Source organism: Kryptolebias marmoratus, linkage group LG20, assembly GCF_001649575.2.
Source record: "Kryptolebias marmoratus isolate JLee-2015 linkage group LG20, ASM164957v2, whole genome shotgun sequence".
Classification (NCBI taxonomy): Eukaryota; Metazoa; Chordata; class Actinopteri; order Cyprinodontiformes; family Rivulidae; genus Kryptolebias; species Kryptolebias marmoratus.
This window is the reverse complement of record NC_051449.1, coordinates 2,510,694-2,525,771: the sequence shown is the minus strand read 5'-3', so window position 1 is coordinate 2,525,771 and position 15,078 is coordinate 2,510,694. Positions and strand designations below refer to the sequence as shown.

General features: G+C 45.8%; 1 protein-coding gene across 1 annotated transcript; it reads right to left on the bottom strand.

Annotated features, from left to right (window-relative positions):
- Window positions 1-1,825: 1,825 nt before the first annotated feature.
- Window positions 1,826-14,182, bottom strand: LOC108243855 (integrin beta-1). Its single transcript, XM_037981963.1, has 16 exons — window positions 14,093-14,182; window positions 10,133-10,199; window positions 9,909-9,994; window positions 8,110-8,332; window positions 7,852-8,022; window positions 7,541-7,779; window positions 6,674-6,829; window positions 6,504-6,599; window positions 6,333-6,422; window positions 6,087-6,227; window positions 5,160-5,362; window positions 4,852-5,090; window positions 4,538-4,760; window positions 3,441-3,667; window positions 3,188-3,354; window positions 1,826-2,033 (listed from the first exon to the last, which is right to left on the bottom strand). Exons 1-16 carry the CDS (start codon window positions 14,165-14,167, stop codon window positions 1,968-1,970), a joined length of 2,469 nt encoding a protein of 822 aa, XP_037837891.1. The 5' UTR covers window positions 14,168-14,182; the 3' UTR covers window positions 1,826-1,967.
- Window positions 14,183-15,078: the final 896 nt, after the last annotated feature.

Here is a 15,078-nt window from a genome sequence, read left to right as displayed (position 1 = left end):
GTTCGCCTTTTTATACTTTATTAGCTTTTTGCCAGTTTTGGTTTTTAGCTGCTGTTCTACTTTTTAGCTGACCTTTTTCTACTTTTAGCATTCAGCTAGCACCAGTGTGCTTATTACCTTTAGCTAAAAGCAGCAAAAGAAGCTACAGTTTATTTTAAGCTAAAGCTTTTCTACTTTTAGCCTCTTTATATAGTTTGGCAACTAACCTTTAGCTAGCACATCAACATTTTAGCTAGCTGTTTTGGTACTTTAGCTATTATTTTGCCTTTTTTGGCTTTGAATTATAGTTTAAACGGTAAAAATAACAAAAGGCTAGCTAAAAGATAAAAAATACAAGAGTTAATGAAAAGTAGCAAAACAGTAGTTTAAAGCCATAAGTAGCTAAATGTAGCTAAAAGCACCAGAATTCTTTTGAGGGAAATGAGTTCTTCGTGTATTTCTACGGGGAAAATATTCGTAAATAAAGTTAAATATTTCAAAAACTATAAAAGTTACAGGAGCTAAAAGTCACAGCACTGATCAGCTGAACTAGCCGAACATTAGCTAAAAATGGCACAACGTTTACAGAAGCATTTAGACTGCAAAATAACATAGAATAACAGGAAAACTAAATGCTGAGTCAGCATTCAAATATATAGTTTATAAAGAGGTTTTTATTACGTGAGCAAAAATACAGTAAAGCAACAATAACTCCAAACATTTAAGCTTCTAACTCACAAAATAAAGTCAGAAACTCGTGACGACAATTAAATTATGAAAACATTCCAATTAAGTCAATTAAATAAGGAGATAATGACCACAAGCAGCATCAGACTTTATTTATTTACTGTTTTATCCTCAGAACAGCTGAAAACAAAACTTTATTAATCTTTATTTGTCTCTGGAAATAACATATTTTAAATGTCTTATCCAGTCAAAGTTCAGGTTTTATTTTCTGGGTTTGGGAACGACTTAACCAACCCGTTTTCTGAGATAATCCGTTAAATACGAATTCACCAAAAAGACAAGAGCCGACATTCCCACAGAGCAATAACTGCACCAATCACGTCGTGGTTAAAATGTTTCTGAAGGGTTATTTAATAAATAATTACAGGAAACAGGATTGCCTGAATGTGTTGTAGAAACAAATAAAAGGCACTTTTTAAAGGAACAGTGACAGTTTTTTTTTTTAAATCAATAAAATCTCCACATTATTCTGTCAAATCAGTCCTGATTGTTTATAAAACGTTTGATCGAAGTGGTCGAGGTTCTAACAGGGAAAAGAGACAATCTGTGTTAAAAGAAGATATATTTAACGCAAAATAACAAAGCATAAAAAGGCATATATTTGGTAATGCTGTTAAGAAATAAAGGACCTGAGTTGGTTTGAAATGAGCGAAACAAAAACAGTAATTCTGTAAACCGATGTTCTCTCGTCGAGGAAGGCAGGCAGAGAAATTAAACGATTGCAGATCTGCTGGATTAAAGTTTCCCAGAACATAAACAAACATCCGACCTCCTAAAAACCCGCCTCGCGAATCCACGTATGGCTTCAGAAGCTCAAACGTACTGACACACGCTCCACAGCCGCCGCCGCCGCCGCGCTCGGCGCTCTGAGCGTTTAACGATTAAAAACGCGGCGACCGATCGCCTCCAGCTGAACACTGATGGCTTCCATTTTAAAAACACAAAACACACAAAAGGCACACATTATCAGGCCGGGTAAAAAAAGACAAAGACATATTCTTTCACATTCTCATAGACGCTCAGAAACATTAAACTTTACACAAGTGAGGCGCAGCGAATCCAAACTAGTGAAACGGATCAGTGGCAAAAAGGCGTTCGGTGGCTAGAATAACAAACAGCGAGCTTCGCTGTGGAAACAAAAACACAAAAATAAAAAACAAAACACCTGTTCACCCCCCTCCCCTCCCCCGGAGCCTGATCTCCTCTCCGTACAGTGTTGTCACAAACGCAGCGACGCTCCATCATTTGCCCTCGTACTTCGGGTTGACGACGGTCGTCACGGCGCTCTTGTAGATCGGGTTCTCCCCCTGAAGACACAAAGAAAGAAGCAAAAGGTGAGACGATGGGTGGATGAGGAAACGCAGCTGGAGTTCAGCTCCGTCCCGCCGGGGAGGACACAGAGGACGGGACTGAAACACGTCCACTCTGTGTGTCCCACAGCCGTCCAGAGAGGACATTTGTCCTGAGAGTTCCTGCAGTTTTCTGTCTTCTTCTTGTGTTCAGAGTTTTGTTTTGGATTCTTATTAATCATCAATATTGAACCACAGGGGATGAAATTATTTGTGCCGATTCAAATGGCTCAGAAAGCGTTAAAAAATCTTAAATTTAATGATTTTAAAATCGTTCTTCCTCCACGTTAAGACCCGTACGAGTTGAGGTCGACTGTCAGCTGATTATCTGTAAAACTGACTGAATTAGAGTGAGGTCAGTTAAATGGGGTGGTACATTTGATGATTATTGTCTCAGAGTTTCACTGAAATCTACCCGGCATTTCAGGAGATATTCACCTTCGGGCGACAAGCAGCCGTGTTTCAGCAGGAAACAGGCCTGCTGGCGAATAAAACCCCCCAAAACAAACATGGAGGTAACTTTCAGCTTTAATCCAACATGGCTCCTGTAAAACACTGACCCTCACTGCCTAATGAGCGCCACATTCAGGTTTTCTGTCCGTGTTTTTATTCTCCTCTCTCTCAATCAGAGCGCCGTGTAAAACTCAAACCTCTGTCAGAAGCGTGAAGTCTCCTGTCGTGGGGACGAGCTGTAACCCGAGACGAAGGCCGGCTCTCGGCTCAGAAGCAGAGCTTTCGTTCGGCTCGTCGCCTTTTAAGGCTGTGCAGTTTTAGCACGAGGACAGCGAGCGGCAGCAGCGACAGAGGCTGAACCGAAGGCTCCTCCCTCATTAAACAGAATAAAGACAGATCCAGCTTCCTTCTGGACTGACTCACACATCCGTCTACAACTACAACTACACTATAATTTAAGAGCAGGAAGTTTCATTAAATCACTTTAGTTTTTAATAACAGACTAGTTGTTAGTTGTTTGTGATCTTCAGCTAACAAACCGATCAGTTAGAGCTCAGCATCTCAGCTACTACCACTCCAAACTTCAGCCATTTTCTTTTGTCCCAATCTGGTCGTTTCTGGTCACGTTTCGTGCATTTTTCTCGGGTCGAGCGACTCACCGTGTCCCAGATGGCATTCATCTTCTCCTTCTCGAACTTGGCGAACTCCCTGCGGTCGTGGATGATCATGAGCAGCTTCCAAATGAGCAGCAGGGCGAGGCCGATCATCACGATGCCCGCGACGACACCGACCACGATGGGGATGATGTTGGGTCCGGCTGGGCACTCTGGAAACACACACGGAGTCAAACCGTTGGCCGAAATCAGCCGCATCCAATCTGTGCAGAAATAAATGAAGTCGGACCGGGCCTACCGAGCGTTTTCAGCACGTGGACCTCCTTGGTGTCGCCCTTGATGGAGAAGGTGAAGTAGAACCAGCAGTCGTTTTCGTCCCGTTCCTTGCAGATGGCCAGTTCGGGCTCGGTGGGCTGCGGCAGTTTCTCCCTCTCAGGCACTTCGATCAGCTTGAAGTTCTTGCAGTCCTGCTCGCACGTCTCCTTCTTCTCGCCGGTTTTGAAGGCCAAGCACTGAACGCAGTCCCTGAGGAGACACGGACGCAGCAAGAGGCGGTGATTCAGACGCCCGGCCGGAGATCACAGCTCAGCCAAGCGGACAGCTGAGAATTAAAGGCCTGCTGATCTTTGAAGGAACGTCAGTTTGAAACTAAAATCTTCTGGTTTTGGAAAAAAAACATTAAAAACGTTAACGATCAAAGTATGTGTTGTAAAAAAGCCAAACTTTAGCTCAACATCTGTATAATTGGCTCAGTTGGAGCCAGTTACACGTTTCCTGAGGTCAGCTGGCTGTGACGGCCATCTTGAATTGGTTCGACTACAGAAGTTAACGTCACGCTGACCTCCGGCGATCCGTCTGAGCTCAGAGCGGAGGTTCAGGATCAGTCTCAGCTATGACTACTGTGTCTGATAAAATCGCTTTGCTGTGGCGGCCATCTTGAAGCAGACGTTTCTGATGTCGACCCTGTGACTGTTTCCTAAAAGTTTCATTTAAAATCATTCAGTGATTCGTGAGATATTTCGCTAACAGTAGAAACAGGATGAACGCAGAGAAACGGGCAAAAACACCTTAGCTCCGCCTTCACCTATTGGCCGAGGGCGGAGCTTAAGACCAAGTTTGGCTTTTTTAGAGCTCCGGAACGGCCAGGCTGCCGTTAACCCGCCTGATCTGTCCCGATCCGTGGCTGAGAGGCCAGCTGAACCCTCAGCCGAACCTCCAGCCGCACCTCCAGCCGCACCTCCAGCCGAACCTCCAGCCAAGTGTTCAGCCGAGCCTCCAGCCACCCTCAGCCGAGCCCTCAGCCAAACCTCCAGCCGAGCCCTCAACCGAACCTCCAGCCGAACCTCCAGCCACCCTCAGCCGAACCTCCACCCGCACCTCGGCGCTCAGACTCACTTGTGCTCTGCACAGACGCCCGGGCAGGTGGGGCACAGCTCGCAGGTCGGCCCCTGAAACTTGGCGTCGGTGCATTTGCAGGCGCCGCACTCACAGACGCCTCGACCGTTGCAGATCTGCCCGTTCCTGGCGACGCAGGGCAAGGTGTCCAGGGAGCAGTCGCAGGCGCTGCCCGTGTAGTTGTCGTTACAGATGCACTTCCTGCACTCGCAGCGCCCGTGTCCTGGGGAACGGCGAGCAGAAGCACGGTTACTGACGACGCAGCAGCAGGTTAGCAGTTTGGAGGTTTCTTTATGTAAATCTTCTCCCCTCACCTCCGCAGAGCTTGTTGTTGGAGCGGTCACAGTTGAAGTTGTCGCACTCGCAGAACTGGCCGCTGTAAACCTCGGCGACGTTCTCGCGCTTCTTGCATATGCAGGTGCCGCAGATGCACTCGCCGTTGCTGCTGCAGATGTCCGTGCCGTTGTCTTTGCGGCAGTTCGCGTCCATGTCGGCCGTCGAGACGTCGTCTTTGCTGCACTCGCAGAACTGCCCGATGCGGCCATCGTTGCACCTGAGGCAGGACATGTTTCAGAGACTTCCTGAAAAAGTTGTTTGTTTGTTTGAATTCTTTAACTCTTACTTGCAGGAGCCACACTCCAAGGTCCCGCTGCCCTGATTGCAGTCGGGGCTGTTGGGGAGGCCCTCCGCAGCACAGGCGCACTCGCAGATGAAGTTCAGGACCACCTCCACCTCCTCGTTGAAGCCCAGAGGTCTGATCGTGATGGTCTCAGACTTCAAAGGCGAGGGACACTTCTGGGACTCCACTGAAATCTGGAAATGGACCTGGAAGCGGCAGGAAGTGGGTCAAACAGGATCCGCCTGAGATTACAGAACCTCGGTGCACACGGGACCTGAGCGTCACGAGAAGCGTTTTAAACCAGAGGGAAGCCGAAGAAGGTGAGCACGAGCTAAAAACAGCAGAAAATTAGCTAAAAGCAGCAAAACAGGAGCTTGAAACTAAAAGGAGCAAAAAGAGTAATGAGAAGCTAAAAGTAAAACAAGTTAGGATAGCAAAAGGCTAGCTAAAAACAAAAAGAAGTGAAAAGCTATCTAAAAGCAGCAAAATGATAACTAGACGCTAAAAGTAGCAAAAGGCTAGCTGGAAGCTAAATGTAAGTTGCTAGCTCAAAGTAACACAAAGGATAGCAACAAACTAAAGTAGCAAAATGCTATCTAAAAGCTAAAAACTAGCTAAAAGCTACAGTTAGCAAAAGGCTATCTAAAGGCTAAAAGTAGCGTAAGACAAAAATAGAGCATATATGCTTAAAAAAGTTATAAAAGCCAAAACTCTGAGCACTCGCCTCCTGAATGAGCCGAATGTTTTTGATACACAAACAGCTTAAAGAGCACAAAGTCTGCAGAAGTGTTTTTTTTTTTCCAAAGAGTGAACAGGAAACGAACAAAAACAGGAAAACAACAGCTCCAACGCCAAATCAGCGCCAACTCCAGCGAGACGCAGCAGCTTGGTGAGCAAATAAAAGAGTCTCGAACCCCGAACCGTCCTCACCTCGTCTCCGATGGAGATGTTGGAGCACTTCCTGCCGTCCTCGCCCGTTCCCACCACGCTGTTCTTACAGATGGACTTGTAGGAGAGAGAAACTCCTTCTGGCAGCTTGGTGTTCTCCAGAATGACTTCAGACGACAACGACTGCGGAGAAATGATAAATATCCGTTGTCCTAATACTGCTCTGTTCAGAGGAAACGCTCCCTGCACCGTTTTAAAAGGATCTAATTGGACGGCGAGCTTCCTTACGTTGTAGGCGTCGATGATGAGTTGGATCACGTTGCTGGAGTTGGAGGACAGAGTGCCGACAGCCGACTTGGGAATCAGATTTTTCAGCTCCTGTAGGAAATAAACGGAGGATTTAAAGAAAACGCAGGTTTTAGTTTAGCTTCTTGTCGTGTGAATCGTGTGAAACGTCACCTTGTAGACGGGCTGGAAATCCTCGGTTACGGCAAAGATGGTCTGGATGTTGTGGTCGCTCAGCTTCTGAACCAGATGGGCGATGGAGGGGTAATCCTGTAAAAACACCCAGCTGTTAGTGACCGTGTGACGTGAAGCGGACGCGTTAACCCCGGGTTAAGGATGCTTACGTAGTAGTGGCTCATGGTGTACATGTTGTTCTCCAGGTGGCACTTCCCGTCGTTGGGCAGGACGATGCCGCCCAGTTTGCCGTCTCCGGCGAAGTGGAAACCGGCGTCGGTGGAGAACACCAGCAGTCGGGTCACGTTCCTCCAGCCGATTTGCTCCTGGGACCAAAATGAAAGTCGCCTCGTTATTCCAGAACTCATTTATGCCTCTTTTACACCGGCTCTAGTTCAGAAGTCCGGCTCTACTCCGCTCTACTCGGCTCGGCTCGATAAAGAATGCATCCTGTTCACACCGGCCAGTTTGGTCGGCAGCAGAGGATTGCCTCCTCGTGTTGCGGGGAGCGGGGCTCCGGCGCGGGGGGTGCGCTACCGAAACTTAGCGCAAGTTGTGTAAACCACAGAAGCGCTATGGACAACGTTGGCCCTGTGTTGTTGCTGTTTTTTAAACTTATGGGGATTCTCCTGAGACTTCAGGAAGAGAGGCGCAGTGGAAGAAATGCTCTGGATGCTGCCATTGTTGCGCGGAGTACGACAGCTGTTATCCGCTGGAGATTTCAGGCTTTACAGGCCTTCAGCTGGGGGACAGACGGCTAAACGTTGCAGGGTAAGCTAACGCTGTTGTTTCTATTCCTACCTTCGCTCTTTATGCTTGCATCTGGTCACACCCACGACCAATGAGTGAACAGGAGCTAAGCTTGCGCCGCCCATGAAGCAGGGCCGGCCCGGCTGGCCCGACTCCGAAGCAGGGACCAAAAAAGCAGGGCCGGCCTCGAAAAAATGCCAGTGGAAACGCGCGCAAAGCAAGCCGAGTAGAGTGGAGCCGGGATCTTTAGACCATTAGAAGCTTTTCGGCTGAGGAGACGCGCTCACCTCGCACACCGCCACCTGCATGATGGCGTCAAACCCGCCCTCCGGAGAGTCCAGGTTGCCTGAGATCTGCTGCTGGCTGACCAGCCGGTTGAAGTCGTCTCCTTCCTTGGTCAGCTTCAGGACGTTCTTGTAGCTGAAGGGGCTGGTGCAGTTCTGGTTGCCCGAGCAGGGGTTGATGAGCTTCGCCGGAGTGGTGCTGATGTACGGCATGACCGTCTTCTCCACGAAGGAGCCGAAACCTGAAGAACAGGAGAACGTTATTCGTGCCGCCGCAGGCTGGGAGGCTGCATCTTCCACCCCCCCTTCCTCACCGATCCTGAAGTCCGAGGTGATTTTCTTCATTTCCTTCATGAGATCGGTGCCGAGGTTCTTGACGTTTTCCAAGTCGTCCTTCATGGAGAAGGACAGGTCCATCAGGTAGTACAGATCGATGGGATAGTCCTCGGCACGCTTGAATTTCAGCTCAAAGGTCTGCGGCTCGCCTGGAAAACAAACAGGACTTTTCTTAGAGACGCCGTTCGTCCAGCTGAACCACCTGGACCAGGTTTTGGGATTATTTTCAGTTTTACCAGTTCTGAGGTCCAGGGTGAGTTTCTGAGGCTGGATCTGGGTGATCTGCTCAGGCTTCAGTTTCACGATCTCGTCCTTCTTTCGAACGGTGACCGGCGTGTTTTTATTTGTGACGACCCGTCCGCGGGGGTTCTCGATCTTTGTCTCGTCACATTTTCTGTCCTTCAGACGCTTCAGCTCGTCGCAGCGAGCGGACTTGGGCTCGCCCACGGACAGGAACTTCTGTAAGGAGAGGAGGCGCCGTCTGAGCATCAATTCAATCATTTAAGACATTTTAACAGGTTTGTCTCTTCTAGTCGATCAGACGGAGGATCTGAAACTCAGAAACCCAACATTTTACTGTCTGTGAACCACAAACTGAAGGTTAAACAGTTTGATAAATCTAAATAATATTTCTGATAATTAAACAGTAATGTGTCACAAGAAGGTGAATGAGTGCTTTTAACAATAAATCAGAGACGTTACAGTTTAATAAATGTGGTTCAAGATCATTTAAAATAAAGTCTTGTTGCAAAAAAGTTTAATTTTTTATGTTTTTTTTATATTTAGAGGAGTGAAAAGACAAATATATGTACATATTATTTGTAACAGAGAGAGATGTGCGTCTTTTTTCTTTTTTTGGAGAAATTATAAGTTTATTTTCTTACTGTAAACATAAACAGTCCAGCTTTTCATTAATTAGGAACAAATAAGTGAGATGAATGTTAAAAGTTTCTCAGGATTAATGAAGATCATTTATCTACTGGATTTATTTATCCTATAAATAACAACAGAACCAGCTTAAATTCTGCTTTTTTAACCTGCAAAAGTTTAATTTCTTCCACAGAAACGATCAAATTCTTTCTGGACTGAGACGAGACGATCGTTTCTTCGGCTAAATGACCCCAAAAAAAACAAAAATCAACGTTCGGCAGGTTTGAAGTTCCTGAAAACGAGCAGGAATTCCTGCCGGGGGGCCGAGCGTGAAGAGACACGCCGCCGACAGCAACAAAACGTCGAAACAAACATTAAAAGGATTCAATCCGCCGCTCCAAAAAGACTCATTTAGAGGACAAATGTCCAGTTCTGTCAGGAGACAACGAGGAACCAAAGGGGTCCCAGTCCTGGTCCTGGAGGAACGCCGTCCTGCAGGTTTTAGATGTTTCTCTGCCTTTTAATCAATCACTCAGTCATTAACTTCCTCTTTAACCGAGTCACAGATAAGAGTGAAAAATAAAAAACTAACGGCTCAAACGCTCCTCGTCGCTGCGACCAAAAAAGGAAACAGAATTAAAAAAATAAAAAAAAACGAGCAAGCTGCGATTTCATAAGCTTCGAGGAAAATATCCGTCAGCTTCTGAGGCAAGATCCAACAGGACGGCAGCTCGAACCGCAGGAAGACATATCTGCTGTGCGCCGACATGCAGGATTAACTCGACCGTTTCAGAGAACAATCCTGGAGACGACGAGGGTCAAAGAAACTTTAATTAACCTTTAATTAACCAGGTGAGTCCCTGAGATCACAGGTCCGTCTGCCTAACATGAATGTTTTTAGACTCTGCAAACACGAGGAGAACGTGTCAGCTCAGATCCAACCTGGGGTTTGAACCCACAACCTTCTTGCTGTGAGGCACCAGTGCTAACCACTGGACCACTGTACTGCCAAAAAAAAAAAAAAAACATGACAGTGACACGTTCCCCTTATTTCTCCACAGCAACTGATATTTGTCTATTTAAAGATAAAAGTTGTTTTAAGCCCTTGGTTCTGATCCAGAGAATTGGGTTTCAGTGTAGTGAGGGTTTCGGGGCGCGAAAGCACCTCGTCCGAGCACCAGCCGCACGCCTCGGACACCTGGATGCACTCGCCGCAGGACTGAGCGTTGGCCTTGGTGCAGACGCTGACATCTGAAAGAGACGAGATCCGCAGAAACACTTTCCATGAGCTCACCGACTCAAAAAATAAAAAATAAAACTGCGGGCCGGTGGCCGGGATGACGAACGCAGCGCTCATCGTCCCGCTCATCGGACGCTTCGGCTCCTTACCTTGCTGAGCCTGGGCGCCGCAGAGGACCGCCGAGGAAATCGCCAGGAGAAGAAACGGTAGATTCATCTGTGGAGAGAAGAAGAGAGCCGTCAGTGAGGATCAGAGCGGACTGAAACAGATCTGATGCGTTTATAGAAACGTGTCCCAACACCAGAAACCCTCATCGTCCAACATTCGCTCCGAATAGACAGTTGGACGGATTCATGCAGGAAACTTTCTCCTCGCTCCTGTTTTTCCTTCTGGATCATCAACTCCTCTTTACTCCGACCAGATTCACCTACAGGTGAGCTGCAGAAACAAACGTGACGGGCGACCACTTCCTGTGACATCATCATGCCTTTTATGAAAACCAGACGCTGGTTTCTCAGAAGAGTTGAAGAGTTTCTGAGATCAGGACGGCAGCCGGGTCAAAAACTCGAGAAACGAGAGACACGAAGAACCGTCGGGTCGGAAACAACCAGCTGCAGCTGAGAATTCTGGGTTTTCTTTGTTTTCTGGCAGATTTCTTCCAGTAACAGCTGAGATTTTTTAATGTTCTAAACATTTAAACTTTATTTTGAAACATTTCCTACAGAAACACATGAAGATCAGTTCCTTCAACGTTCGGCTTCAGGAAACAGACTTCTGCTACTTTTAGCTTTCAGCCACCTTCTGCTACTTTTAGCTAGTATTTAGCTCTTTTTAGGTAGAATGCTGTTATTTTTAGCTTTTCACTAGTATTTTGCTTTGTTTAACTAGCTAATATTTAGCTCATTTTAGCTTTAAGGTCTGCTTTTAGCTAATGTTTAGCTTCTTATAGCTTGTAGGTAGTATTTAGCTCTTTTAAGCATTTTGTTAGTTTTAGTGTTTTGCTAGCATTTTGCGACATTTAGCTTTCAGCTGCCTTTTACCACTTTTAGCTCATTTTAGCTTTTAGCTAGTGTTTTGCTCATTGCGTTTAGCTAGTATTTACTGCTTAAGCATTTTGTCAGTTTTAGCTTTCAGCTAGCATTTGCAACTTTAACTTTTAAGCTAGCCTTTTGCTTTGTTCACCTTTCAGCTGCCTTTTGCCACTCTTAGCTAGCATTTAGCTCTTTTTGCTAGAATTTTTCTTTATTTAACTAGCCAATATTTAGCTCATTTTAGCTTTTAGCTAGTGTTTTGCTCATAGCGTTTAGCTAGTATTTAGCTCTTAAACATTTTGTTAGTTTTAGTGTTTTGCTAGCATTTTGCTACATTTAGCCATCAGCTGCCTTTTGCTACATTTACCTTTTAAGCTAGCCTTTTGCTTTGTTTACTTTTCAGCTGCCTTTTGCCATTCTTAGCTAGTATTTAGCTCTTTTTAGCTAGCATTTTGTTATCAAGTACGATATTAGCTGCTCATAACCTTCAAGAAACGTCCAACCGCCCTGCTCAAAAAATAAGTAACAACTTCATCTAAAGCCCCAAAATGTCTCCTTTAACAAAGTTCTGTTAACTTTAAATCCACCTTTTAAACCTGTTAAACTGTTAAAGTGTTAAAGTTTTAAAGTGTTTTCTGTCTGCAGGAGACGACACGATAGCGCCGACTCACAGCCGCCGCCAGCATTTTGGTCCTCCGCGGTTCAATGCGGTTCCAGACGAGGAAGCGAGACTTCCTGCTGACAGAACTGACGTTCTGAAAGCGTGAGAACATTTCTAACAAAGTTAAAGCAGAACTGAGACGTCTCTGAAGCCAACATTAGCTGAAGGAAAATATGAAAATGTTTAAAAATAATAAAATTATTCTATATTTTTAAAATAGCAAACCACTCGGGTGTTTTCTCCCTGATGTGTGACGACCTGAGAGCCGCTGAGGTTCACAGCATTCAGCCGTTCATCAGTGAATGGATGAATAACGGTACAATATAAATCTGTTTGTTGGTATTAATCATTCGACTGGAGTTTCAGTTTTTGGCTTCCTGAAAGATAAAAACCTTCCTCAGATTTGGATCCATGAGCTCTGATTTGGGAATTCCTATCAGAACTCTAGTTCGGATCGCTTCAAAGAGAAGCGCCGCTCCGACCCTCGTTACTGCGGCTACACGCCACAAAAACAGGACCTTCTGACAGCAGCGGTTCTATTTTTAATTTTAAAAGAAAGTCCATGTTCCCAACCCAGTCGTTATGCGTGTTCATTTGTCGGCCATGACAGTCCTGGTGATCATCTGATTCCAGAGATCCAGCCGTCTGTTCAGGTTTATACTGGTGTGGTTGTTCATCCATTACTCCCCAAAGTCTTTCTGCATTTCTTCGTGTTTAAAAATGGCTTCTTCTTCCATTTCTACCCGGAAACAACTGGACAGCAGCGCTCGTCATGAACTCCGCCCCACGAATCGGCCACGTCAGAAATTACTGACTAAAACGCTAGAAACAGTTTATTTAAGCTTTAGGTTAGAAATTAACGGGTCCCTGCGCTGTTGTGTGGAAGTGTTTGACTCAATAATATCCATGAAATGTAAAGATTTTGAGCTCTGCAGGGAAAACTGTCCTGACGTCTCTGAAACTTGTTGCTTTAAACAGAACCACCGTGTTGAGTTCAGGGTAAACCAGCTGCACCGTGTCCCACGTTAAACATTAATTTAGATAAAAACAGAACCGGGCGTGTCTCTGGAACGAGAGAATCTATCCCCGCGGGTCTACGTGTGAAGAACAAACGAACAGAAAGAGAAGCAGAAGTTGACTGAACTCTGGCTGGTTTCCGCTCCTCTGCGGTCGCTGTGTTCATTCGATTATAGGTTAACCACACAGCGTTATGGCCTCTTCCCTGCCTGGTGGTTTGAAACCGGTGAGCGTTTGCAAATAATCGCCTTTAATGGCGCTCATACACGCTTTTATTTACGCAGCCGAGGTGCGGTTTTAACCAGGAGCACAAACTTTTTGAACAAATAAACTTAGAAGAACTCAAACCAGGCAGATTTTGTTTTCCTCGACTAAAACGTGAACGGATGAACCCCCCATTCCTGGTTTGTCTGACCCGACGGCTTCCACCTCCCACCAAACATCCCAGCAGGATCCTTCCTTCCTCTCCTCCATTACACCACACCTGGTTGAGGTTTTCCACCCCCCAACCCCCTCCTCCGGGCTGATGAAGGATCAGGAAGAGCTGCTCGTTCCTAAACGCCAACACAGCAGGTTTGAAGGAAACCAAACCGACACAAAGGACCTCCTCTAGACTCGCAGCTGAACTCAAACTTGTTCCAAAACAAACATTTTCAAGTCTATAAAAGTCCTCGTGTGGAAGTGGAATTAGCTGGATTCCTCTAATAATTAGTGTTTTATGGGATGTGGGACTTGAACACAATCTGGCTGCGTTTTATCAAATAAGAGCCTTGTGAAAATATCACAAATTAAACAATAAATGCAAAAACCTGGGTTAGAAATGATTAAAAGTCACTTAATAATCATCACAGACCTAATATCACAATGACTTTCTAGACTGCAATAAACCAATAAATCATGTTTATTTTCCTCACATTATAATACAAGAATAATTCCTTCCTGTTCTGCATTTGGTGATAAAATAAGAGGATATCTTCAACCCAACATTAAAACAATAATATCCCACATTACAAGTTTAGTTGATTAATATTTAAAAACTCATTAATCAGCTGAGTTCGTTTAAAACCCCTGCTCTTTAAAACCAGCTAAAAGAATTTAATTCATGATAAAATAACACCTAAACACGATGCTGCGGATCAGGGAAATATAAACATTTAGGAGTTGCCGTCTCTCCTAACCAGAGTTTGTTCTTTTTAACATTTTAAAGTAACCTGAAGCCGACCTGTAGAGGACTCGGTTTGAGCTGTGGTCCTAAAATCCTGCCGAGCTGCGACCGAAGAACGTCAGAGGTTTTATTCAGACCTCAGACATCAGACCGACCGTTTGTTTCCGTTAGTTTCTAACTCTGCAGACAGAAACGCAGCACCACAGGGACTCGGTGCTCAGAGGGATGAGATCACCTCATTCCAGCTCCGCAGACTCGACAACGTGTCACGGAAAACCAGGAAGGACGGGGAATGCCTCTCCCGGCACATCCACCACACTCCGTCCTGCCGTGAAGTCAGCGTTCTGTAAAACAAACGTTTCGTTTTGATTCCCTGAAGCCCCCCCCTGAACATGTCGGGGCAGATCCAGGACCTGCTGGGGAGATTATACCCCACAGCCGGCCTTGGTCGGCCTCAGATGACCCCCCCCCCACACACACACACACACACCTCCGGGATGAACTGGAGACTCGTTTACCACCGAATCCTTGTAGCGATCTCGTATTCTAGGCTGCGCACATTATTATTTACATCGGCTCATTTCTACCCCGAGTTTAGGATTTAACCCGAGAAGGACTCGAGATTCTTGACCTGTAGTTTACAGGACAGGACACGAACACCATTTCACAGGAAAAGGTTGTTTTCTTCCACCAGATTCCAACCTTTAAGCTTAAAAACAAGAAAAAGATCTTGTTTCTCTGATCTGCCTCCAGGCTCGAGTCTAAACTCAGCCCCTGAAAGCCTGAAAACTGTGATTCATATCTGACGAGTCGGAGATAAAGACCTGTTGAGCAACGCCACCGTCCGTCTGAAACGTACAGGAAACGGCACCCGGGGCCAAATGCTCCTCGTCAACAGCGTAACTAAAGGAAGTGACTCAGAGGCTGACAGCGGACGGCCGTCTGCAGACGAGTCCACCCTCGTGTCTGTAATCACATGGACTGATCCGAGTCCACGTCCCCGAGTCGGAGACATGTTTGTTTTTTAAACGCCTCGACGTCTTTAAGACGCTGGGAACGAGCTCCTCGAGGTCACTGATCGCTTCTGTGCCTTTAACTCTCCCGTGTGAAAGTTACATTTCGAGTTATTTTAGCCGTTCAGAGTCAAAACGTTCAGCTGGTTCTAGGACGTCTGAATTTTTGTAACCATTACACTTTTTTAAAACATTCAAACTTTATTTA